The sequence below is a fragment of the Chroicocephalus ridibundus genome, chromosome 7, assembly GCF_963924245.1.
Source record: "Chroicocephalus ridibundus chromosome 7, bChrRid1.1, whole genome shotgun sequence".
Lineage (NCBI taxonomy): Eukaryota > Metazoa > Chordata > Aves > Charadriiformes > Laridae > Chroicocephalus > Chroicocephalus ridibundus.
This window is the reverse complement of record NC_086290.1, coordinates 51,527,600-51,554,883: the sequence shown is the minus strand read 5'-3', so window position 1 is coordinate 51,554,883 and position 27,284 is coordinate 51,527,600. Positions and strand designations below refer to the sequence as shown.

Below are 27,284 nucleotides of genomic sequence, written 5' to 3'. Positions count from 1 at the left end.
GCTCGGTCTTCCATAGCCATCGTGGTACCACAGATGCAGCAGAGTCCCAGTGCCTGATGGGCTGCTCACATCCACATGCCAGCTGAGGAGCTCGTCACACCAACCACAAAAGCAAGTGCAGGCAGACACCAGAGGGCAGAGGGGACAGGAGGAGGCTGTCCCCAACTCATGTTTTCTCACCAGTGACCACAGGACTAACATTTGGTACTCTAAAGCATATCCCAGACTTAGGATGGAGCAACAGAACGTACCGAATCAATTCTACCTTGTGCAATATCACTCTAGGTGGATGCTCTAGCACACAACCAACAAGATCAAATTTTAATTGCATTAAGACTACCATGATACAGAAGATACAGGCCATTTTAATGCCACCTTTATGCCTCTGTTACTCATATCACAACTGGGATAACAACAATTTACTGACTATTCACATTACCACCAAGGAGAGGGATACAGCACATTCTTTCCGAGCACCTGGAGATAGATACCGAAGATTGACCCGAGGTGTTTAAAATCTTAAAGGTCCTCAAACCAGGACACCTCATCAAAAATTAAAGGGAAGAAGTCCTGACCTGATGCATTAGAATGCACTGCAAAGAGAAATAATAACCTGGAGGCTTCAGAAAGGTGCAGCTACATCCAGTCAAAGAAGTGGTAAGGTTTTAGGTGGGATAAATTCAGGATGTAACCATTGCATTTATTTGTTTTAAACAAACAAAAACCTGAGGAACATACCAACTTTTCCCAAAGCAGACAGAACTGTCCTGCACAATCACACAGTTCCAGAGAATCAAGGCAACTTACCTTGCTTTGCGTGAACTCTCTGAACATGGCTGCCAGCCCATCGTCATCCACGTCGCTGTCTGTTTTAATAGCAACATTAAGGATGTGAATGGGCTCCTCGCGGGCAGCCTGCAATTTAAAGAAAATATTCCCCATAAGTAAATAGTTAACAACACCTGTAAGTTCTCAACAGAGGCTCCCTAAATACAACTCTAAAATACAGATGTCCAAGGCAAAAGTGACCTCAGCAGAGCATGCTGTAAACCAAGGAAAACCAGGAGGGAAATCCTTGACCAAGCAGCCTCAGAAACTTGCAGTTTCACAGAACTAAGAGTTAATGTCCCCAAACAGCAAAGAGGAGCTTCATTTGGAGAATGCAATTCTGGCGGTCACATCTGACTCGGCTAACTGACGCGTGCTTCATTTGGATGCAGGAAGAATGCAGGGTCAGGTCCTCTCTTTACAAGATGCAGTACAGGCAGGGCATTAGAGGACTTTGACATCAAGAAACGTAATGAAATTAAGCAAATTCAAAGTGTAGGAGCAAATCAATGTGTGTTTTCATATCTACAACAAAATGAAATAATGTGGAAGCATCAGTTACATTTGAGCCCTGAGAAATGACAAATTTAGCACTTAAGAGCCTGCGGTTAACTGTGAAAACTAAGTATAAAGGGGAAATTATCCTTGGGGAGGTGAGGGGAGGTGAAGAGAGAGATCCGAGGACATTAAGGTTGATGGCAATATTCTGGAACAAGGCTGCATCATTTACGCACAGGGAGATCGACGGATCAGTTTAAAAGCAAGCCCCATTCTGGACACAGACTATTCCAACAGAGCTTCCCGCTGTTGGGCGGGACAGAGCAGTGGAGCAGCTACTGGTGTCTCTAAGGGAAACTGGTCTTCTGTCACTAAGGATTATAAACCATCTGCTTCCTCTGCACCTGCTCTCCACATCAATGCAAAAATTGAGGGGTTCCTCTCATCTTTTCCTCCTAAAAACAGTTCTAAGAGCTAGACCAGAGGGAAGAATCACAATGTAATGTGACTAGGAAGGGTGTATGCCAGAAAATAAGGCAAGTCAGACTTAAAGTAAAGGTTGAATGCAGTTGAACACCCTGATGCACAAAGAAGGTCTGGAAACCTCATCATGGGTCTACACTCTAATTACGCTGCTGTGGATCCAGTAATTCTGCTGACATTAAAAGCTACAAACTAAATTTACACGGAGAGTAAGAGACTTAGCTTTAGTTTTAGAACAGAGTCAGAAAATGGCCACCTACTTTGAATCACCTGCTGTGGAACAAGCAAACAAATCACATACATAAATACATAAAGCTCTTAACTCCTGCTTCCAGCACTCCAACTAGTGAAAAGTACCTAGCCTGCAGTCACCGCAGCATCATGCACGCCTTCTGTTTCCAACCTGAGGGCAATCTCAAGAGAAAAAACTACTGTACCTTGTCTTCATCATACAAGGAAGCATGGCCAGCTTCAGGGAAGGTTGGGCTCTGGGGAGGAGAGTCGCAGAAGCAACCCATCACTTCATCAAAGATTCTGAAATACACCAGAGAAGTATTAGTCATCAACACACTGCTGCTAGCCCACTGAAAGCACAGAGCACTAAAATGCACAAATCATGTTGCTAAGGAGAGGAGGGAGAGAAAAGGACTCCTTCCCTTTGCAGGTCTGACGCTCAAAAGATGAGGAGGCAACGCCTCCTCCACCCCTCAAATCAAAGCAGAGCCTGGATCTTCTAACATTTGTCAGATCTTACACAGACCCTCACGACTGCTATGGGCTCTGCTGGGGTTTTTTTGCCCACCCCTGGAAGGTTGAAAGCATAAAGAACGCATCCCTCCCACGTATATGTACGTGAACAAGAGCGTTAGAAGTAATCAGCACATTGCAAATGATCTCCAATCAGCAGGAATTCAAGATGCTGATCCTTCTGGCTGCAAACTGCTCTTACAGCAGGCTGAAACTTTCAGTTATCTCAAGGAGACAGACAAGGGGATCCGAACAAAACTTCCATCTGAAATTCCAGAAACTCAGCAAACAAACTCAGGACCAGTTTAAACCTGACTCTAGACAAGGCAAAGATTTTATCCAGTTCCATTTGGGCCTACCTAGGAAGCTGGCAACACAAACAATTGTCACCCTTCCCAACATACCTGACAAAATCTTCAAATGTGCGGAAGGAGACCATCCCACCCATCCGCTGGCACGGTGGAGTGAATGAATTGTCTAGCAGTACATCACTCACGCTAGCTACATGGACCATCCCGTAGTGATTGAGGTTGGAAGAGAAGGACATTCTAAACGGCAATTCAATAAGATCACAATTAGTAAGGACAAGGGAGAGACAATATCACTGGAAAAAGATTTGTGCATGTGCATATGCTCTGACCGCTTGAAGCGTGGCTGCTTATCCAATACAAACGTTGCATGATTTGTTAGATTCCCCAGCACCCCAGACCTGCTGTGCGTCTCCTCCAGAGTCCCTGCAACGCCGGCATGCCTCTGGTGCCATCAATGCCCTTACCTGGGTGTTGTCCCAATGTACAGGAACAGTTAGAAGAGTCAGGAAATAATGTTATAACCCTTTAAAACAAGTATTTCTTAAGGAATTTCTTGAGATGGCAGGTGAATTATGACTATGCAAAGCCGAATGTATTTTTCCTCCTGTACGTATATTTTGCTTTACAGGTGGAGTACTGAGATAAACAACAATAATTCTAAGCTTTGAAACTTTAAAGATTTAGTAATTTTTTACAAATTAAGTTGAAGTGTATCAAGCTATATTATCTTATTGCTTGCATAATTTTTCTGGTCATACTATAATTTATGCTACTCAAATGCAGTGTGGTACAGTGACCTCTTTAAAATCTTACGCTGGAACCAGGGTTTTTTTTATAGTTTTACACTAGTATTCCTACCCTAAACAAAGTGCTATTACAGCGCCTTCCACTTTAACCGCTGACTAAATTAATGTGCTCCTCCACCTGATCTAATCCATACTTTAAAAATATTGCAACTTCCTCTACTCATTTATTTCGTTCAATTTTGATTGCTAAAAGGTGGCAGCTGCTAAATACAAGCAGTTGGCCCCAGAACACACCTACCTTCAGGAGCAAGGAAGGCCGAGCTCCAGACACTTACTACTGTCGTACTCACGCCTGATATCTGCTGTTCAAGCACTGGGACACACTGCAGGACACACATCACTCATACAGGACTAATTCCTTATTTAAGTGAAGAGGACTGGAACAGGTTTACAGAAGCTCAAAGGAAGGCATTGGGTAAGAGACTTCTGTTTAAAGCTGGAGCACTGTTCACGTTCCTTCCTGGCAGAGGGCAAGATCCTGAATATATTAAACTATCACTGAGTTCTCATACAGTTCAACTGCTGTGGCACCACACACCAGCTGTGAAGCAGTTTTTCTGTGAAACAGTGAAACAGTTATTTTGGGGTTTGGACTATTGTTATTTTTGTGCTTTTTTAAAGCCCCACAATGTTACGGTCCAGACTAGCAGAGGAAGTTTCTCACACAGTGAACAAAAAGCGTACAACTAACTGGACATCCTTTCCCTAGCTACTAGAATTGGGGTTTGCCTTCTCTGCAATAATTACTTCTAACTTCTGAACTGTGCTACAGAGTCATCTTAATTCACTGGGGGACCTACTTCAAAAGCTCCCTGCAACATGGTGAGAGCTCCAGGCTCGCTCTCTAAAGACAGCAGGGCCCAGCTGGCACAGGCAGTGCTCTGCCACACAGGAACAGCGCGCTCTCCCTTGCTTCGCTCTTCCTGGGGCTTAGCAAGACGTTACTGAAGTTTACTTTCCATCCTCCCCAGCTGATTCAGCACAGCGCATGCTTAACTTGCAACTTGTAAAGTCAGGAAGATGCTCAAGCGCCATGCTGGATCAGACGCCGGTGGCACAGCGGGTGAAGCAGGGGCCCAGCCATGCTGGCTATGGCCCCGCTGCCAGCCACACACAATCGGGACCTCACCATGGACTGCTGACACTGCTACTTACCGGCTTTACTAAGATTTCTTTCCTTCCACGTACAGAAAACCATTGTGATATGGTTCTAAATATACTGTTAACAAGTTTAAAGTAGCATCGGTTTGATTAATAGCTCTCCATGTTTAAAGTCACTCTATGTTTCCGTAATTCATCTCTGATTAAGAGCCATGAGACTTTCAAGCCCGTTTTTACTATTTTTCCCTAAATAGGCTTGTAAGCAGTAATAAATAATAGGTATTCACGTTTTGAAAAAGAAAAATTTTTCAGGACATGCCTTGGTGTACATTTCTTACAACAGAACAGTAACTAAACAACAAGACAGCAGACATTTGTCATGTATTATTTTAAAACAAGAAATACTTTTCAACTGAGACACGGGAGGAAAAATTAGCATCCAAAACACAACAAAACATGCTGTCAGCTGTTTGAGATGTAGATTCATCTATGGTGTGAGGGAGGTGAGACAGCCTCAACAAATTCTAAGCTAGTTGCAAGAAACCGGAGCAGCAACAGGTATCTATGGGCTGGGAGTAACTGCCTGTGTCACTGTCACACCCCACCAGAGGGTCAACAGCCCGGAATCCAGTTCCAAAAAAGACACCCTAGAAACAGCGTTCTGCTAGAAGTTTGCTGTGTACCATACTGCAGATGAGCTGAGTCACCTGGCAAATTTAATTTTAAATATTGCTGCATGCAAAGCTTTTTTAAAAGGTAAAGGAAAGCTGAAAACATGTTTTAGACAAAGGGAGAGGAAAAGGGAAGGAAAAAGAAAAGTTAAGTTTGAGAGCTTCCCGAGTAAAGATAAGGGCACTACAACAAAACATGTTAAAACATTAAGTATTAGGCTACTTCTTTCTATCTTTCTTTTCAAATTTTAAAAGATGACAAGTACCATACCTGTTTAGCGTGGGGATGTTCCCTCTGTAATCAAACAACCACAGTTAGTTACAGATTGGTTAGTGAAAGCCATAATAAAGAACTATCATCAAGCTGATACACAGACCAGCAACAAGTTTACAAGTTACTAAACCAAAATTTGTCAACCTTCAGGTATGAGGAAGAATTCAATTTCACTGACCCTGAGACGGCACCCACCACCTGACTTCGCTTGCCACGGCTGCCACGGGAATGAGCACAGACCATGCACGTAACATGCAAATAATGTACCCCAGGAAAACGCAGTGGATTTGCAATGTATTCTGCATTTCTCTAGCATCTTTTATTGCCCCCACTACAAGCCCTCTGCATACACCAAGGGAGCTTCACAAGCAAAGACCAGAGAAGGGAGTTCGCACTCCCCGGCAAAGGCAAACAGCACAGATGCAAAAAGTGACCACATCACCCAGGAAGATTGCAACAGGGTCAGGAAAACAAGCAAACCCTCATTGCCAAACCTCTATGCTAAGCAGCAGCCCCCGCACTGGCTCCTACAACAATGCAATAAAGCAAACACACACATAAACACCATTCAATACTTTGCATTTTCAGCATTCGAGGCCTTGAACACCAAAAAGAACAAGCAGAACTTAAGGATAATTCTAGGAAAATTTTACAGTTCCTTTTATAACATCAGTCCAACTCTTCACATTTTTGCATGCAGTCTAGGGCCTAGTGATGAATGTAAGGCAGAAAGAAGGCGAGGGGCACATTTTCATACCAGCGTAAGAACAGCACAGTTTAGCCCATCCTAGCTACGTCCATGAAAGCACAAGGTGGCATATTACTCCATGCAAGACGTAGAAATTGCTGTGATCTGACATTCAAAACAAGCCAAGATTAAACTGAAAAAAAATGCATGCGCACAGGAGGCTTGTGCAGATATTAGCAAACATAAAAAGATTGAAAGCAAAGCTCCAGGGAGCACGTAACGGGACATTCACCCTCCCCTTCCCTGCAGAAACATGCAGGAGATCAAACCACAGACGTTCTTAACATCCTTGACCATAGGCAAGACCCCAAGTTACTGGGCATGAAGTCCCGGTACTTAATGACCAGTGTAATTCCATGGTCCTGTTCTCAAACTGGTTTTGTCACAGCAGAGTCGTATTCACTACAAGGCTGTATGTCTGGTGCATTACTGGTAGAGGCACGAAAAGTTCCCATGATCTCCTTAAGCCATACAGGAGAAAGCACAAAATGGCCTAACGACATGTCTGTTCAACACTAAATAACACAAATATTTCATTTCATTTGGAGGCAGGGGGAGAGACGCTGTGCTGTAGAGCCTGTGGTTGGGACCGAAAGGGCCAAGAGGCCTCAGGGGGTTGACACTTTTTTTTTTTTAGCTTGGTAAATGGTAGGAAAGCTCCATGTGATCTACTTCATTGGAAAAAACAGTCTGGAGAGGACTGGCAGTTCCTACACCTGGTACACTTGTGCAGCGGTCACTGGAAGGCTTTCAGAAAACAGAGAGAGAAAAAAAAAAAACAGCTTAACAAATGTTCCTTTCCATCTCAAAAAGGGCTCCCTGTTGCCTTGCTCCAGGAACTGTTCTCCAGCCGCTCAGTACAGAGCTGGAGAGACTATGGTGAGAATCACAATGAGGAAAAGAGAAGACCCAATAGCTGGAGATCTCGGAAAAGAAGGGAGGAATAGTCTTCATGCTGCACACCATGGGAATGGCTTTGCAGCTACAGCTCATCAGAGCTGTGGGGGCTTTTTCCTAACGGGAGCTAGATTGTCACTTGTCACTGAAGTGCACTAAGAGGGAAAGGTTTGAGGTTGGCAGCGCAATCGGGCCTTGTGAAAAGGCATTCCAGTCCACTCTGCAGCTCTGACAAATAAAATACCAGCTGCAAGGCAGCCTGCCCGGCCTTACGGCAGCCTCAGTGCAACGAGCAGCACCTCGGCTCTGGGACCTGAAGGCCGAGCTGATGGAGCGTGCAGCATTCCCCACAGCCAGCTCCACGTAGCTGATCACAGGATCAGAAAGCTTCTCGCCATGCCAGCCACAGCCCTTCCCCTTTTCTCTTCTGAACTTTTAAAAAGGCCCTTCTTGACCGGGGAAGCTGGTCTCGCTAGGAATCTGCTCCATACCGATGGAAGCTCTACTGCTACAATCACTCCCTTCTGCTCAAACAGAAGTCCCCCTTAGCTCCCCCCCGCACCTCCTGGTTGAATCTGGATTTGTTTCCCCTTGCCCCTCCCCTTCATTTTTTAAACAAGAATGTTCCCCTATGAAAATGATGGCATTGCATGCAAAGCGCCACTGGTTATATCAAGCTGTGATTGAGTGCCAGCGCAGGGCAAAGCTTTTGAAATCAGGCAGCAAAGCGGAATCAGCAGAGGTCGGCTGAATAACCCACTTGTAGTTATTAACAGCAGTACCACAGGAGAAAGAGCAATTCCACTGGCTGTGACCAGTGGCATTCCTCTTATGTTTCTTCATTTCTGTAGAAGAATCTAAACAGAAGGCTGTGAAACATGCCTCAAACCATACATTTTGATTGGGTTTTTCCTCTCCCTCTTTCTTTCCTTATTCTTCTGCTCCCTCTGTGATTCAGCCAAGCTGAGTCTGCTACTGAAGTCCAATTTGCATAAAATTATCGTCGTTCCATTCAGTTTGCTGCCCCTTCAACAGCCCCTTCTTTGCTCTGTTGGAAGATTTCGCCCTTTCTGAAACAGGCAAGCCAAGGGAACTGCAACACATTACCGCTGCCTGCTGTCTAATTAACATCAAACCCTCAGCACGGAACTGCAGGGATTTACAGGTGTCCTGGAATCATTTTCCCCTCCTCCCTCCCGCTATCAGCCAGGCTCCCGCAACAAGGAGGGGACCTCGGGCTACCTAATGATACACTACGAGTGATAGACTCTGGTCTCCAGGCTCATACGGTTAGAGTCCAAAGCAGCACAAAAAGCAGCAATCCAACGACTGATGCAAGAGGCTGTTTTAACAACTGCTTTAGTCCACAGAAGACACTTCCATTTTGCCAGAAATTCAAGTCTTATGGATATATCATTGTAAAATGACAGCAGGAAGGAACCTATAAACACTGCTCTAAATGTAAGCGAGTTTTGGTTTCTTACTCTTCTGTAAAAATGCACTGTTTGGAAACAGCAATATTTAATTTGGCTTTCAGCCTTCAAAATGGTTTTCTACCTGTAAGCTAAGGAAGAGGCTGACAAAAAAGAAGAACCAAAATACTCCATAGATGATAAAACATCAAGAGACAGCAAAGGAGAGGTCATGCACCACTCTTACGCCTTGAAATCAGCAACATCAAAGTCCAAGTAGGGTGTCAACAAACATCCACGATCACAGAAAGAGGAGATACTGGGCAAAACCAAGCACAAGATAGCTGAGACATTTATATTGATACCCTTGGAAATACAAAGCATCTAATGACCAGACTTGAATTCCACCCTTGGAAGCATCACAGACAGCAGGATGCAGTCCCAAGAATGAACTCAACGTAGACAAGTCTAAGGCAGGCATTTGCCTGTATGTCCATTTTTGCTGGGTTGTGTGCATTCCAACTCCAAATGCAACTAGGGTTAGCTGGTATCAGACATCTTCTTTATCAAGTGTTGAAAATAAACCTTGCTTCAAAGCTAACTAAGCCACTTATCAACACTTAAAGCCTTAATCTGCAGTGCTAAAACCTTCCTTCACTTCCACCGGTACATCACGACTCATGACTCCCCGGGACGCCCCAAGGCCAAGTGTGGTGGTTAGGGGTGGCATGTGGGACAGAAGGAAGGCACGGGGTCAAAGCACAGATGGATCGGGAAGGCATGGCTAAGGCATCAGAGTGAGCAAAACAGGCTACTTTGATTTCCTTTGGGGCTCAACATATTCAGAAGGCCTGTGGTATCATTGCCATACCCCAAAATAAAGATATATCCAGCATCTCTAAGTCACCCTTGTCAACAATTGTTTTAGCATCTGACAGAGGGAACGCATTTACCTCTGAGTAAAACAGGGATTTGCTTTGTGGGAACACATTTACCTTTGAGTTCTTCCCTCCTGATCCTCCAGCACATCTGCTACTGGGGAAGGTAAGACCAAGAGAGCAGCTGAACAACCTGGCTGGGGGAATGCAGCTGGAGAAAAGGGGATGCTTTCGGAGGAGCAGTGCAGCAGCACGACTCTGCAGCAGGCTCCAAAAGCTGCCTACAGCAGACAATGTCCCAGTTTAATTTAAACCTTACAGCTTCAGACATAAGAAAGGCTGTTCGAAAGCAGGAGAGGAGAGGGGGATTATTAGAAAAAAACTTCTGTTGAAAAAGCGCTATAATTCCCTCTTCCTATACTAGACACACAATGTTTCTTTGAACAGAAGATTTTAAGCTAAGATTAGGCAAGCACTGTTTCATGTGCTGAACACCTAAGAAAGGCCTTTCAGTGTCTGTCACCTGGCTTGCCATTCTCACAAAGGAAGCTGAACTCTCTAAACACCAGTCAATATTCCACCAGCTTCCCATCTCAGCAGGGCAGTCTGAACAAGAGGGAAGCAAAGAACAGCTCAGAACAGGGCTCATTTCTTTCTCACATCTTTTCTCACCAGGACTCTGGATGACTGAGAGAGGCAGGTTATCCGAATGCGAGGGGCTCTGCACATAAGCGTTTGTTTGCAGCACCCCGCTGCAGCACGCAGCGATCAGCATCCCGGAGCCACCCTTCTCTCGCTTCCTCCAGATTGGATTACACCAACGCCCTCTACTTGGAGAGGGCTCGCAAACTCCATTTACTGCAAAAGGCACCAGATGGTACCACTGTACTCCTCATCTGCCTTGCACCGGGCAATAAGGAATGCTGGTTTTAATCTATAAAGCCCTCTATGGTTTCAATTATAAGCAGTTTTTCTCCCTATGTCTTACCCTTGCAATCGGGATCAGTGGGGATTCTTAGAACAGGATGTTTTCTATTAATTTAAACAAATAATTCCCAAAACAGTGTCTGCCCACACAACCCAACAGGAGCAGGTTGCATTTCTATGACTTTGTTAGCAGATTTAAGTTTTTCTTTCCTCTCTGCTTCCATGTAAAGCTTTCCTGTGGGTAGCTGATGGCAATCATTCAGTGGCCAAAAATACAAAGTCTGAGTGCCTAGCTGTGATTAGTCAGATCAGAAGTAGTGACTGTGATTGTTTCTGTTACAATTAAGTAAAGGCCTAGCGGGGTTAAACACCAGTAACAAAGAATTTAAATATAGCAACCATTATCAGTTTGCAATTTTCTCTACATGAATATTTGCTCCAGTAAAATTCAGGCCCTTAAATGTTCACAGAAATCAAACACAAAAGGGACGAGGGCTTAAAAATGTCTGATAAAGTGATGAAAAATGTGTGGCATCATATAACTAACACAAGAGAATGTTAGTTATCTTGTGATAACTCCAAAAGAGAATGCTCTCTTAAAGGCTCTCTGGTACGCGCTCCTGGTTCACCAGGACCCAATCCTGCAGAGCCTCAAGGGACATTTTGCTTGGGATATTTTGACTTGGGGTTTGTGCTTGGAATGCATTTTTAGCTTTTCAGTCTACAATGCTACAGAAGGTACAGAAAGACATACGATGGACGCAGAACATGGTCAAAAACAACAAAGAAGACTTAAGCAAGACAATGTGAGAGTTTTGAGATTCCCGTGTCTTGGGCTTACCATAAAGTCTGCCTTTACAGGTAGCTTAAATCTACACACTCGGTGCTAACTTAAGACCCTTGGTACCCTGCTACCAGCTGTGCTTCAGCACCCAGCCACACAATAGCCGCACAAGTAGGTATACACCGCAAGAAGCTGCATCAAGCAACAGGAGCCAAATTCATCACTAACAAATGGAGGTGCAACTCAAAGGAACCGAACCTGCTTATGCAAGCAGCGAATCTGTCCCCAAGCCTGCTTGCCTCTGCGCAAGGACAGCGATGCGTTTACAGTCAACCATCAGCAGTGCCGACGGTTGAGGAGCAGAACTGAGCTTCAGAGCATTGCCCCCAGCGAATTCAGCGTAAAGGGGAGAGGAGATTTCAGGGCAAAGAAGCTGTTCCCCAAGCAGGTAACAGTTCTCCTCTTCCAGCTGACCTTGTCCAATTAAGCTTGCGCACAGTAATAGAACAGTGGTCAGCATGGGCAGGCCAAACAACCCCCAAGCAACAGAGGTAACTGAGATCGGCAAAGAGAAGAAATGGAGAAAGAATGGGGGGGGGAGAGAGAGCATTATAAAGGGGTACTAAAAATAGTATGCAATTATTTACAAATATTCTAGAAATGTAGGAAACAGATGAGACCAAATGCATGTCCCATTTGTATCATGAGTGTTTTGTGCTGCTTGTTGAGGACAGTCATTCATTTCTAGCAAACCAGATTCTGAAAACCATTTCATAAAATGTACTGATGGATTCTCAATGAAGCGAGACTGGACCCCATTGCCCAGCCCCACCAAAAATAAAATAAGGAAAAAGATGTTTGGAAACAAAGGAGAAAAATAGCACTGGTACCATACTGCCAAACCAGCACAGATCAACAGTGGCACCCGGCGGCCACGGAGACTCACTGCGCCTCCTGGCTCCAGCACGCTCTCCCCTGCCTGGGACAAAAACAAAATACCGTCTAAAATACCCCCCTGAAAAAAATCACGGGAACTGACTAACCTGACAGATGCTGAAGAAGTTCTGATAATCAACTTTCTTTGTTATTTTTTTTTAAAATGATCTTAGCCCACACTAGGAGATGCGACCCTTCTTCTAGAAGATAGGGCAGCAAATAGTTGATGCTTTTGGTTGCAGCCATGAGAAATACATTTTGAAAAATACTGACTCAAAACCAAAGTATGCCAACTCCAGCATTTCTATATAAAATACATTCATACATGCATCTTGGTCTCCTCCCTCAAAAAAACACATGCTAGAGAAGATGTCACCTTATCCAGTAAAGCCAGGTTTGAAAGTAGAGCCAATCGCAAATTGTTGCCAAGGGGTGGCAGGGGAGCGCTGCAGGAAGGGGACAGAGGCTGTTTGACCATTCATTATTAAAATTCCAAGTAATTGATTATTCTGTCTGGAATTGTACCTTTTGGAAGTCTCGGGATTCAGTTAGAACTGAAGTTCTAGAGGAAAGTTACTACACCAGCTGAACTTAGAAAATACATGAAAATGGTATCATATTTAAATGAATCCAAACCGCAGAAATGATTACCCACAGCTCCTGAGGGTTTAAATAAGGAACTGGGTAATGGAGGGTTTAATCTTAAATAATTTGTGCTTATTTGAGGCAGTGGGACTCTCCCTTTCTCCACCAATTCTATTGCGAGTTTTCTTTGCCAAGACAGGACATAGCCCCTCGTAAACCTCTGATTCCAAAGGCACCTGAACCCATGATCTGACCTGTTCGGATGGGAGGTGGGTAGCATGAACTGGAACTCCACCACACAAGTGTTATCCTTCAGCTGGCGATGCTGGACGCTGTTTAGCTCATAGGCGATATATGCCCTTCGAACATACACCTGGTTAGAGAGAAACTTGATCAGCTTAACTGTGCTAAGCAAGCAAAAAGAAAGACGACAAATAACATACCAGAGACTTCAAAAATATTAAACCTCAATCAGATGCCTCCAAATGAATATCTAGATAGAACTCTAATTCAACCACAATTTAAAGTTATTCTTCAAGGAAGGCCAGTCTGGCAGGATACAACCATCAGCACAAGGCTCGCAGCGTAGGCTGACCACATTCTCTGACAGCAACTTCACTTTCAATTCTTTCAACCACCTAAGTCTTCTTCAGGCAAAGAAGGCAACTTGAATCCCAAATTTCAGTCAATTATGGATATTAATGCTGTTAAATGCCAGACTCCAAGTATGGCAGATTCCACACAACCTATAGCTCTCTTCATCTTGCAGCTAATAGTGCTTAAACAAAAAAAACCCACAATCCAAACCAAAAAAAACACAGAAAAATTAATTATTTTTTTTTTCAATGGGAATAAACTTACCTCCAAAGCGGCCATTCTTACCACCTGATTACTGTGGTAGAAAAAGTTGGGTAGCACATCAAAGATGGATGTCTCAGACAAAATGAGTTTCTAGAAGAGATCACATGAAGCAGAGTTGTAAGAGAGAACTGCCTGTCTTGCAAACAGGGTCAGGCAAAAAAATGCAAAAACCCGCTTTTCCTGTTGTTCATCAAGGATTATGACCTTTTTATATTAAATCATAGAATATCTCAAGTTGGAAGGGACTCACGGATCACGAAGTCCAACTCCCTGCTCCTCGCAGGTCTGCCTAAAACTAAACCACATGACTAAGAGCATTGTCCAGATGCTCCTTGAACTCTGACACGCTTGGTGCCGTGACCACTTCCCTGGGGAGCCTGCTCCAGTGACCAACCACCCTCTCAGTGAAGAGCCTTTTCCTCATGTCCAACCTGAACTTCCCCTGATGCAGCTTCATCCCATTTCCTCATGTCCAAACATTGGTCACCAGAGAGAGGAGATCAGCACCTTCTCCTCCACTGCCCCCCTTGAGGAAGGCGTAGACTGCGATGAGGTCATTCTGATATCAGTGTAGGAATGAAAACAAAAAAATGAGGGGGAAGCTAGAAACGACAACACCACAATTTAAAGCCAAAAGGACCTTGGGACCACAGGTGAGACTTAATACAGAAACATTAAATCAGTGAGAAGAAAGCAGGGAACGAAGGAGAGAAGTTTGGTAGATACCTGCAGATTCTCAATGCAGAACTGGTGTCCGTACATGTCAATGGCAGACAGGAAGATGGACTCCACCTGGTTGTGACGCAGCTCATAGGATGGCAAATGGGAAGCAATGAGAACCTGGTAAACAGCAAACACAAGGAGTGTCAGTGAAAGGAGCTCTGCTGGGCCATCGGCAGGAGGCTGCTACCTCCAAGGCAGCAATAGTTTGCTCCATCCCAGAAGAGGCGTCTGGTTTCTCCTGTGAATTCTGTGGCACCTGGGCGATGCTGCAAACTCTCTCCCCTCCCCAGCCTCATTTGTGTATCTGCTCGGTTTGTATTATTGGCAATTCCCCATGGAGAAAAGGAACAGCTTCAATCAAGTTCCATCAGTGCATGTGATTTAGCACTGCAGAGCTGCTAGTCCTGGGGATTGCCTGACCGGCTGTTAATTGGAAAGCAGATCTGGCAGGCAGCAGCTGTGGGGAGGCCAGCAACAGAGACCGCCTTTCACAGCTTCCAAGCAGAGGAAGCAAGAGACACTGGTGCCAGGTATTAAATGCCCAACATGAAGGATATGGAGACAGGAAGGGGAAGCAGCTTGCAGGGGAAAATGAAGTGAAAGAGCAACATAAAGACATACACAAGGACTGCAGCACCATCTCCAGCATGCTGCTGAGAGGTTCAATAACTGAATGGTTCAAGGACAAAAATACAATCCTGAAGGAAACATAAGGTCACTGAGCAGCTTCAAACGCCCCATTCATTTTCAACAGCCAAGCTCTGAAATAAAAGGAGAGAACCCCAAAGTGTCAGCTTTCCTGCTGAAGACTTTTAGAATGGAGATAAGGACTGTGGAGTGAGAGGAGTGATCAGACTACAGGGTTAGCATTACTGTGAAACGATTATGCCCTCTCACTCCTTCCTGGCTACAGACTAACTGTTAAAGACGAAGCTCACAATAACATCCAGGGGGACATCTGGCATTCAAATTATTATCTGTACTAGACTCCTGGAATTGACAGTATCAGAGTTTTCCCAATTATTTTCAAGTTAAAAAGAAATTGACAAAATGCAACTCAAAAGCCAGAAGAAACCCTGTGAAAGGCCAACATAATTCTTTGCAATAATTCCTTAGTAATTTCAAAGAACATTTAGTTCTTGTGTAAATTTCTCTCCCTGTTCTCTGCACACACGGATTCACAGTTGTAAGGCAGCTGATGAACCCCGATAGCGTGTCCTGGCTGTTCACTGTACAGCTGCCCACACGTTCCAGGCAGCCTGTGCTTGTCGGGTTCACAGACTATAAAGGAACCACGGTGACCATGTATTTCAACCTCCTCTATCACACAAACCATAGGCCACTCTCAATTAACTCCTATTTGAACCAAGCAAAACTTTTTGGAGGAGCAGGGACAAAGGAATGTAATCTTAACTTCAAATTTTACAGTGATTGGGAATCCACTGCAATCTTTGTTAGACTGTCACTATGGTTAATCATTGGTTAATTAGCTTCATTGTTAAAGCATTGCTCACAGTAATCTACTCTTCACATTTGCATAGTAATCAAAATAAACATCAAGAGATATAGACTTTCCAAAAGAGCGAGCGCCAAGCGGGAGCCGTCCGTATTGATCTGCTCAGCCATGGCGCAGTCTGTCTCTAGCAGGGCTCAGCTTGGATTGCTGAACACGCGCCCTCACCTGCCGTGCTCGCAGGGCCACTTTAGCGTTGGTTGTCTTGCTGAGCTGGGTCAGCTCTGTCAGAATATTAATCAGCTCATCTGTCAAGGTGGGGTCACGGCCACATAGCTGGTCCTAAAAATAAAGAGAACTGAAAATGTTTAGAACAGAGGAAAACCATCTTCCGACCTCCTTACAAAGGAGTTTAAACCTGAAATACACACACACACACACACACACACACACACACACACACGCGTTCGGATGCTGGACCACATCACCTCTAGAGGTCCCTGTCCAATTTATTCTGCAATTCTGTGCTGACAAGGGTACAAGTGTAGGAGTGTTAGGCTTTCAGTAATTTTACACATATGAATAAAGCTACAGAGGAAAGAAGGGACTGGCACCATCACCCATTTTCTTATTTCTAGCCTGTGTTCTGGGGCATCCAAACACATGACAAATACTGACTTCTCAAAGAGACTCACGTAAAACATTCTCCTGTTACCCAGATTCAGCTTTGCACCAGAATTCCCCCCTAGCAGCAATGCAAAAATTCAGAGACCATTTAACTGTAGTGAAATGCCTTGTGTAGCGTGCAAAGATTAGCAAACTTTCATCGTGAAAGGTGACCAAACAGAGAGAGTTCAACTGCCAGGAGAACCTCCTGAAGTCCACTTAAAAAAACCCCACAACTCCACAACCACAGTCCAACCACATGCTTTGTACAGCTTCAGCAACACCAGAAGAAAAAGATCCTGTCATTCCTCTAACGAGGCTAAGCAAAGCTAACTAAAACCATAAATAATGTGTTTCCTGCCACAGTACAGGGCTGACTCCGTATCTTCTAATCAGAGAATCGTGGTTCTGAGGAAGTTCACTAGCTTACTTTCCTGTCTAAATTGACTGGATAAAACAATAAAACTGAACGGCTTAATTTTCAGTGTCAATGCTGTTTCAAAACTCTTTTGGATTCAGCCATTCAAAAAAAACACAAACAGTAAAGACTTTAATCTGTTTTGTTTTCTGAAGAGAGGAGATGCGCTCTCATGCACACTTTCTTCCAAAAATAATTTAAATTCCCATGAATAATCCCACAGTCTTCAACCACTCACAGTGGCTTGTGAGCCTCTTCCCTCCCACTCCTGAAGCTGGAAACCCTCTAGGAGCCTTCAACGAGTTTCTTCTATCCAGCACTTAACTGCTTTTCTCTTGGCAAATGAATCACAGGAAGAAAATGTGAGATGAAACAGGGATTTGCCACAAGGAGGAGAGTGGTGCCTTCCAGTTTTAAGAGATTTTAAACACATACAGTACAGAAAAGGCCCTTTGAAGATCCAAGAAAGAGAAAGGGGAAAAAGGGAAAACTCTGCACAGCAGGTTAGACTGTTAAGCCCGCCAGGGAAAATAAAGTAAAAAAAACCCCCAAAATACAAAGTAACAGCTCATACTACATGTGATTCCAAAGCTGAATAGCTTTTCCCCGACATTGCTCTTGATCCCTTTCTCCTCAGCCCCACTCAAGCACAATGCCATCTCTAGGAACGACAGCATACATCTCTCGGGGAGAGGGACCCCAGTCAAATCACTCTTATTAAAAACATCTAAGCTACTAACTCGTATTTGATTATCACTCCCTACTATCAAGACTTGGGCCAGCAAACATTACAAGGATTGTTCCCAAAGAAAGTTCTGTAAATTTATCCACTCCAGGTCACTGTGTGAATTCACAGTGAGTAATTCAAGAACTACCTTCGTTGTATTTGAAATACAAATTCCTGGGTGTTGTTAATGTTACTGCTCAAGGTAACAAAAATCTGACAGGACACAGGACATCTGCCATGCCACAAGCGATTCTGTCCAGGTAAGGCTGGGATGTGCATACAACAGTCAGTTAAGTACATAAAATGAACATACAACTTCAAGTCACACTATATTTCAACAAATATATGAAGGATGAAGTAGTTCTCATCCTGCCTTAAATGCCTGCTAGCTAAAAAAGGTGAATGATGGCAGCATAACACTATTACTAAAGCCATCCTCAGAGCCCCTTGTTAATAACGGATTCCTAGGGATACATCAATAACAGCAACATAAGCACCAAGATATTTTGACACGACGCTTGCCCTTAGAGGACAAACTCAAGCCATCCCACATACATAGCTTGGCAACAACCCATAAGATGCCCCTGCCTTCACCATGATTACACCAAATGTGCCACGGGGCCCCTCAGACACGAAGAGTAATGTGAGTCGGAAGAAGGAGGAACGACGGTCTTTTGGTTAACGGCGTGACCTGACCCTTAGCAGATGGTAATCCCGAGCTCTGCCACAGATGACACTGTGACCAAAGGCACGTCGTCCCTCCTGAGCCCCTGCTACACGCTCGATCCGAGACTCCCCTGCCACACCGCGTTGGTGTGACACAGCTTGCAAGGCCTTGGGCACCACGCCAGCAGAGGCCATGAAAATGGCACCCGCGGCTAGCTACCTGTCTGTTCTTCCACCACCCGCAGTGTGGTCTCTCCAGGATGTTTTAAGTTCCAGCAAACGGGGATGTCAGCCTTTACTTGAGGTGAAAGAACTGACAGTGGTGGGAAGAATGACCGCCCAGGAAGGAAGAAGGAAAACTCTTCAACGTTTTTCGGTGCTCCCCATCTCCCAGCACACCCCTCAGACGGACATTGTGCCGGCCACCGCGGGGACATAGCAAGGCTCTGCCTCCAAGACAACGGCTGGCACGGAGGTGAAAAACTAGACAAAAAAGTTTCAGCCCCATTTTAGCAAGAAATAATCAGGACGACAAGAATGAAATAAAGCAGGTAGCTGGTGCTGTGCTGGCTTTTGCCTGCACTGATTGGCAAAGGCAGCGAGCAAAGCCTCAAACCAGCTCTCTGACAAGGCCTAACGCCTCCCCGGCACCCCCGTGTAATTACACACTTGAGTGACTGGACTCTGAAGAAAATTGAAGGCCTGAGCTGCGAACAGCTGCCATTTTCTCTCTCCATCACGCCAGCATGATTACTTGAGAAATGAACAGCCCCGGCTCAAAGCTACTCCAGAATTCTCAGAGGAAATATGGCTCCGTGTTCAAATAATGAGATTCTTAAGGCAAGCGTTACTTACAATCACACCACACACCAAAAAGGGAAAGAAAAAAAAAAAAAAGTGGGAAAAAAGGAGAGCCAGAAAGAAAGAATGCCAGGGTCCTTATATCTTACAAATTAGAATTTAAGAAACCCAATCTCAGCCCAGGACAATTATGACTCTCTTTGTGCTTTTGAGAGTTATTTTGGGAATGGCTACTTTGGACATATTTTTGGCAGTAACAGACCACATTATGTTTGTAGAAAAAAAAAAAAAGAAAAGAACAGGTGAGGGGAAGAGAGAGAGAGATAGTATTGTAATTAGCCTCTTAAAAAGCAGGATACCCAACTCTAGTCTGTTGAAAATCATGTCATAGCTAAATTCATCCTGCCCCGAGGAAGGCAGGCATTCATTCTGCTTCAAAGCATTATGTGGGACAAGGATTTTCTTGAGGCTTTTTAGGAAACAGGAAAAAAGAGACAGGACTCAATTTTTGTTTTTTAATTATTTTTCCTGGGAATGTAATTTACTAGGAGTTTAACCCATTAGAGTGGGACTGAAGTTAATGAGAACTGAGATTTTTCATGGAGTAGCAAGCCAGAAGAACATGAGAAGGTGATGGCAGTTCCTGGCATAAGGATTCATTTGTTTTTCTAGGGCGGAATCTACATCTGTACAAAAGGAATTCCAACCCCAGGAGATTCCCCAGCCCTTTGCAAACCCCCTGGAGAGCCGCACACCATCCCAAGGGTCAGAGGCCTCATCTGGAGTGACCAGCTTTGTGCTGAGATACTGAGTCCCAGTCAGGTTCCATCATGCAGCCCAGAGCACAGCTGGTCCGAAAGCACCACTGCAGACCTGAGATAAGACTTTCTGAGACTATAACCAGGAAGAAGAGCCACTGCCAAACCTGTAAGACCAAATTATGGCTCATCAAGGAAGCGCATGTGAAACCCCTCAAGGGCCTCCATATCGGCTGGCTAATCACAGAATCACGGAATCTTCAGAGTTGGAAGGGACCTCTAGAGATCATCTAGTCCAACTCCCCTGCTAGAGCAGGATTGCCTAAAGCACATCCTTCAGGGCTGCATCCAGGCGGGTCTTGAAAATCTCCAGAGAAGGGGACTCCACAACCTCCCTGGGTCTGCCCATTCACGACCAGGAAGTCACCCTCAGTAATGAAGGACCATAAAAATGTTGCTATTACAGAATTATTACCATCAAAAAAACACATCTGCTTTTTGTGCTGGTAGCTTATTGCTTTCCTTTTCAAGCAACTCTAATTTGAGTACCATGAGCTATGTAAAGACAGGACCTCTCTGAGACCCCTGAAGATGAAGAAGCAAACTAAACCAAGTGTAAAGTCACAGCCCAGTGCCTGAAAGTTAGCCTCCAGCAGCCTCCCAGTGTAAGAGTTAAGTCTGCATTCTTATCTCCCCATAGATGCTCAGAAATCACTTGCATAATTAGCCTTCATCGCACTCTGATAAGGCAATCAATGCAGGACAGTGGTGAACCAGAAGGTGCACAGACACCAAGCTGAACAGGATGTTCTGGGTCTCCTCTAACGCATGGTTTACATGCCCTAAGAACACCTGAAGAAACTCCACACTGCTGCCACTGCGTGTGTAGCTAAAAGGCTTGCATCTTTAAGGATGAGAGCTGTCAATTCAGTACCTTTCAGAGCATCAAACATTCAACTACAAGCAGCAGCAAATTTCTAGAGCACCAACAGACAACTTACAATGAGCATTGTAACAAGCAGGTTCTTCTTGGTGACCTGAGCGTGTGAGAAGATGTAGTTCAATACAGCATTCATATCGCTTTTATTCTCTTCCCGAAGGGTAAAAACACACTTGTCATAGTGACCTGCAATCAGAAATGCACATTTTTTTCCAGTTTCCACAACTCTGTGTCAAGGAATACAAGTTACTAGATGTGTCTTTATTTTTCTGTATGTATATTTTGAGAATCTACTTTGCATGGTCCACGCAATCAATTCTGGGAAGGAAGCATTCCTCCCACCACCACCCCCTCAGCTGCAAACTTTAATTTAAACATCCCACTCTCAGTAAACCAGTTCCAATATCAAATACCTCCTTTGTGAGCAATACGAAGAGAGGAATGGTGAGCTCAGTCTTTCATTCAAACGACAACGAAAATAAAATAACAGCAAAAAGACTTGCACCATCCTCTACTACCGGCCTTTTGAAGTGGAAATGAATCTGTAGTACCATTAGGCTGGTGCAGGTATTGGAGCAGGACAATAGAAAAGTAGAGCGGAATCTGAACTACCTGTAAGAGCTTGAGCCTCAAAATTAGCTAGTGCTTCATTGCCATCTTGTGCCTGGATACAGCAGTGCAATGCCTTTATTACAGTTCTCAGTTTCAGGCTGAGGTTTGTTCTTATGAACAGCAAACATCTTCCTGGTATTTTACAGCAGGTGCAAATATCTCAGTGACTTTTTTTTTAACTACACCTGATTTTCTTACTATAGAATTTAATAAACGGGCAAGATAGAACTAAATAGCGTGGTGAATTTAAACAGTTTTTCTGATTCTAATTTTTCTGCAGGCACTCAGAAATCGGGAAATAAAAATCAAGCTTCTACTATGAAGCTTCTACATGTGGAACACCCAGGTCATACAAAAGTCCTCACTTAGGGGATCATAAACTCATATAGGAGCTATTCTTTTGAAGATTTACAGGGAACAGGAGCATTCCTACACTGAAAAAGAGACTAGAGTCATATTCTGACACATAAACTATGGGTAAGATGGCACAGGATATAAAAGATATATACCAACAGTGGCAAACCAGCAAACAGACAGCTTTGGGGAGGAGTTTGTCATTTGCTTGTCATAAGCATCATGAGCACTCTTACCACAAAAACTCAAACTGGACATAAGCTCCTCTATAAAAAACAGGATCTGACTGGTAGACTTCTAAAAAGAAAACCTGTGTAGCTTAGCTTCATCCTCACCCTTTCTTGAAGGGGGTCCATGTGGACCTTCTGGGACCAAACGTGGTTCTTTCAGAAATCAAATCTTTGATGTGCTTAGAGACTCACCATGCTGAAACTGAGTCTCCACCTTCAGATACTGACGGAGCAGATCCATCACCACTGCTTTCATGTGACCCCGAATACCACTCCGGTACCTGCAAAAGCAAGCAAGTCAAACCTAGCACTCAGTGAGACTGGCACAGCCCTGCTTCTGAAGACCTGCAAGTAAGTAACACTCAACATGAGGGGCAGAATAAGCCCATTGCTTACGGAAAGAAGCGTACCCGGTTCTGAAAACCCCAATTGTTCTGTGAATACATAACCCCTGCCATTACTGTTGTGAGGTAGCATCGTTCATGTTTTGCACCAAAATGTCCTTTTTCTTCTAAAAATACTCAAAACCCTAGACACCAAAAGGCATAACATACACCAGAAGACAAAAAAAAATGAGAAAAAAAAACAAAACAGAGTTAGGGCTCACCCCTGAAAATGGCTCACCTCTGTACAAGCTGCACAATGCTCTGAGTGTTCATGAAGAAGACCTCACGCTCTGATTTGCGGTTCAAGGTGGCTGCATGGCTATCCAAGATATTGGCAATCTGAAAGACAGCAAACACATGACAGTCCCCATCTTGGATGGGACCGTCTGGCTGAACAAACAGCAGAGAAGCTGAGAACTTCCAGACAGACCAGACCAGAGCTCCAGCAGACTCTAGCAAAGGCCAAAGGCTTAAACTGCTAAGGAAGTTAATGACCTGCCAATGATATAAAAATCAATGCACAATATCGTATACTGGAGAAATCATCTTCCAACATCTCACTACCTGATCACGCCTCCCTTTTAGTTGCAATCACTCTTTTTTAAGGTTACGCCAGCACTATAAATTGCACTGCAGCATATGTACCAGGCAAAAAGCAAATAAATAAATGCCCACAAGGCCACTGATAAGATTAAACTGCTTCCAAACTGCCTGTTTAAAGCTGTACTGAGCAGGGAACACAAACCCTAAAAGCACAGGTAACGGAGGCAAGCCTTTAAGCTCAAGTGATACAGGTAAGTATCTTTCATCATGAAGATCTCATGCTCAAAAGCACCTTTCAAGTCAAACTAACTTCCAGGTAATTTAAAGGAACTTTTTGCCCCAACACAAACCAATTTTTATTCCTCTATGTAAGTGTGGTTGATCACCTGTTGGCTGGGAAACTGGCAAAGGACTGATGTGATGTTGCTGGCATATTGGGCCATCTCCTTCTTGATGGACTTCTCTACATTGGGTGGGATGCGTCCAGAAACACTTGTCATGATGTCCTGAAGTTCCAGCAGAGGCAGAGACGGATCTCTCAGCGTCTTCATTAGTCGCTCAACCCAGCCTTTCACCTAGAGAGACAAGTTGGTGGAAAGACAAGCATGAAGAAGAGAATAAGCAGCAAGAAGGGAGAAGAGGAAAGGCTTTTCATTGACATTGTCTTCACTACTTTTTATCACGCAGCTGGTCGAGGGAATAAAAGAGAGAACTGGAGCAGATGACAAAGCTGCTGTGCTACCTTACACCAACAGCTGAATCAGATTCATCCACGTTCTTTCCTCCTCCCTCTAGCACTGCTACCACAGCTGGCTACGCATGCAGCTCCCACATACAAGGCTGCAGGCACAGGCAGCGAAGATCAAGCTCAACTCCTTGTCTTTGCCTTGGGTGCCACAGATGGGATGCTCCCATCCTACTCTCTGGTGAGACTGACTAGAAGGAAGTCTAAGAAAGAAAACCAAATCAAGCTGGCCCGAGCAGGGTGGTACTGCCCTGACTCTTGGTCCTCTCGCTGCGACATGCAACTTGGCCAGCCTTACCTTGAACTGAAAGAATATTTATGTTCTCACTCTGAAACAAGAAGTAAACGGTACCTTGTTGCTGAAGTAGGGCTCTGGCAGGCAGTATCCATTCATCACATTGACCAGGTTATCTAGGACATAATGGAAGATGCGATGGAGTTTCTCGCCTCGAAGTGCTGTGCTCTGGATCTGGGGCAAGGCACCCGTGTGCAGTTCAGCCTGTAAACATAGTAAACAGCACAGTGTCACTAACCCTCCTGCATGGCATCAGGCATGGTGGTAACATCCAGTTACCCTCGACTGGAGTCTCAGGTTTAACTTGGAAGAATTCCCAGTTAACTTGGAAGAATGTACTTGGTCGAGAGACATAAAAGTTATGAGCTCAATCTCCAACAGTTCTGTGTTGTGTACCCCCACAAAAAAACCTTCCAGCCTCTCTCCCAAATATGTTACTGTTGATCTCATTGTTTAGATCCAAGATGACCAAATATGTGGAAAAGCCAACAGTTTGGTGCTGACAATCACTTTCCACCCCCTGCACAACAACCTCCCACAATTTTCAACTAGCTATTGCTAAAGGAACAATAGATTCTCTTCCACCATCAGCACCTACATCCCAACCTACCATCCATAAATGAATATATCTCTTTGCCTTTCACCTTAAAAAAGATCCTTGTCCTAGAATCTTTTTTGTATTTCCAGATTTGCCACAATTGCTTTCACAGGGCCCGACCCTCTTGGTGCTGGGATATCAACTCCCATCCTCCCAAAGAGGGTCACTTAAAGAAAAATACATGCTAAAAAGAAGTTAAATAAACTTGCACAGGAATAAAGTGTATAGAAAAATCTGGCCAACCTCCAATATCCTGGACAGCCATATACCCACAATAGTACTGAGGTAAGGAGAGAACAAGAATGGTACTTAAGCTTAGCCTGAATCAGAGAAAGAGACAATAATCTCAGTCCTGGTCCTCATCTGAGACAAATAAATGGTAAAGTGACAATTCCAGTACAATGCACAAATCTGAAATTGGCTGAGTACGCTGGACTGTCTCGTACCACTCTCAACATCACTCCCCTATTAAAAATACAACAAACACCTGCGCTTCCTGCAACTTCTCACCTGCTGAACCCTGCTGGGATCATCCAGCTGGAGCTTGGCAATCACACAGCCTGGATCCAAGACTGCCCCTGGGCGTTTGACATAATGGATGCAGCCTGATTCTCCTGCTGTTAGCGTCATCACCATTTTCATCACCTGTAGCAAGGAAAACAGGTTACACACTCAGCTTCCATGTTCCCCAAATGGTTCTAGTTTTGTGAGCCAGCAGCCACAAAAATGGCTCTAGTTTTGTGAGCCTACCACAGCCAAACTAACCTGCATGAGCACCTTTTACATTCAGGCTTTCTCAAAAGCACACACATTGTGAATGAAACCCCAAACACTAAAGTGAATGGGTAGAACAAAATATTTGGCCACAAATTAGTGCACCAGGAAGCCATCCTCAGAATGTCACCTGTTCCACACTGCTTGGACCAAGAGGTAGGTCCTCAAGAAGGTCCCACATTCAACACAATGAACAAAGCAGATACAATTTACTGCTGCAGCTGCTGCATTCTGAAGGCTAGAAGTGGGAGAGCCACTCTCAAAAGCTACAGCAACACATTCACTTTTAGCAGAGGGAACCAGGATTACTTTCTAGAAGTCACAGGCCTCAGACCACTCTTCACAAACAGAGATGCTTCCAAGGAACCATGGTTCCATTCAACCATGGAAACTCTTGCCTTCAGAGCAGAAGGGTTGGGTATGGGGGGAGACAGTCTAGTTTTACCATCGCGATACTATACGCCACAACTGGGAACACAGGAACTGAGTAGGTGGCTCCTTCTTAGCCATGGCTCTGTTGCAGTGTAAAAGTACTTACATAAAGTATCTGGATCTCTGGCTTGGTATTCTTCTCCTACACATTGTCCCCAACTGGTTTAATTGCCCCTCTGTCAACACACACCCTCCCCTCCCTCAAGTCTGTTTTGAGCCACGCACTCCTACACAACCTCTTGGGCTTTCCTCACAGCGATGCAGAAATTGTTCCTCCTCCTCCTCTCTAAGAGTTAAGTAACTTCTAAGGGAGAAGGGAGGATTGACACTTATTAACTCATCCCATCAACCTGATAAATGATCAGGTAATCAGAGAAGTCTTCTTCTCAGCTTCTGAGTCTGTGTTAGTACTAAGTAGTGGTCTACAGGTAGGCGGCCTTCTTTACCACAGCCACAAAACAGAGTGCACATGGATCCCACTCTCCCTTGGTGTCACAGCAAGAAGATAACCATGGTCTCACTGCTGAGAGATTTTGCTTATCACTCAGTATACAGTCATTAACACTCACATTTCAGCTGTTAAGTAATTTCTTCCCCACCCTATCACTCTCACTGATGATTCCTCCATTAATCCAGGTTAAAACACAAAATTTGGAAAGGAAATACTGTGAATTATCCCTTACGCTCAATTCCCAGTTCCAAAGCATTCAACTTTTTTCCCCCCAGCTTTCGCCCGGGCAGATTCTGCAGCCAAGTCAGTTCTTTGAGAGTATTTTACCTCTATTTCTGCATAGCACTGGCCTGCAAACACGTGTCCCCCATCCTCCACCACATACTGGATAAGCTTCCCAGCCGAAGGTGAACGCAGAATGGAGGGATCATTCTCCTTTTCAAACACACAAGTCTTGTTACCTATAGTGATGCGATACCTAGGAAAGAATGGGACAAATCACTGCAACAGAATTTCTTGTGACACCAAATTCTTGACACTAAACTGCCCAACCCATGCGAAATCCTCTTGTATACAGAGCAACACTGAAAAGAACAGGGTGCACCCGAGTAGCAGACTGAGAGGTTGAGATTTTACAGCATTTTCCAACCCAGAAAGTCACCCAAACTCTCTTTGTATTCCTCACGAGATTCGTTACGTTTGTCACAGAAAAGAAACCAGCAGAGGGGGCAGTGGTTCACATTCCAGAAGCTGGAGATTTACTGACCTTATGGCCATGATCCCTGCAGGGAATTTTGAGGGAATGCACTGAAATAGTAAATCTTATATCCATTTCTAAGGCAGCTGTGGAGTTTCCAGGATTTTAAAGATTTTCATGTTCTCTTTTTTCGTGGGGTTTTTTTTTTGGTTTTGTTTTTTGTTTTTTTATAATCCAAAAGGGCACTTTTAAAGAACCAGCAGAATAT

The 27,284-nt window shown here is 44.3% G+C and overlaps 1 protein-coding gene across 1 annotated transcript in view; it reads right to left on the bottom strand.

Moving 5' to 3' along the window:
- Positions 1–27,284, bottom strand: part of ACACA (acetyl-CoA carboxylase alpha) — a 134,987-nt gene that overhangs the window by 74,791 nt on the left and 32,912 nt on the right. The window contains 15 exon segments of the mRNA XM_063341859.1: positions 808–915; positions 2,247–2,343; positions 2,961–3,104; positions 5,717–5,740; positions 13,141–13,259; positions 13,748–13,837; positions 14,474–14,587; positions 16,152–16,265; positions 20,961–21,085; positions 22,288–22,376; positions 22,720–22,820; positions 23,411–23,599; positions 24,122–24,268; positions 25,173–25,307; positions 26,647–26,797. Coding sequence (XP_063197929.1) covers positions 808–915; positions 2,247–2,343; positions 2,961–3,104; positions 5,717–5,740; positions 13,141–13,259; positions 13,748–13,837; positions 14,474–14,587; positions 16,152–16,265; positions 20,961–21,085; positions 22,288–22,376; positions 22,720–22,820; positions 23,411–23,599; positions 24,122–24,268; positions 25,173–25,307; positions 26,647–26,797 — 1,747 coding nt within the window.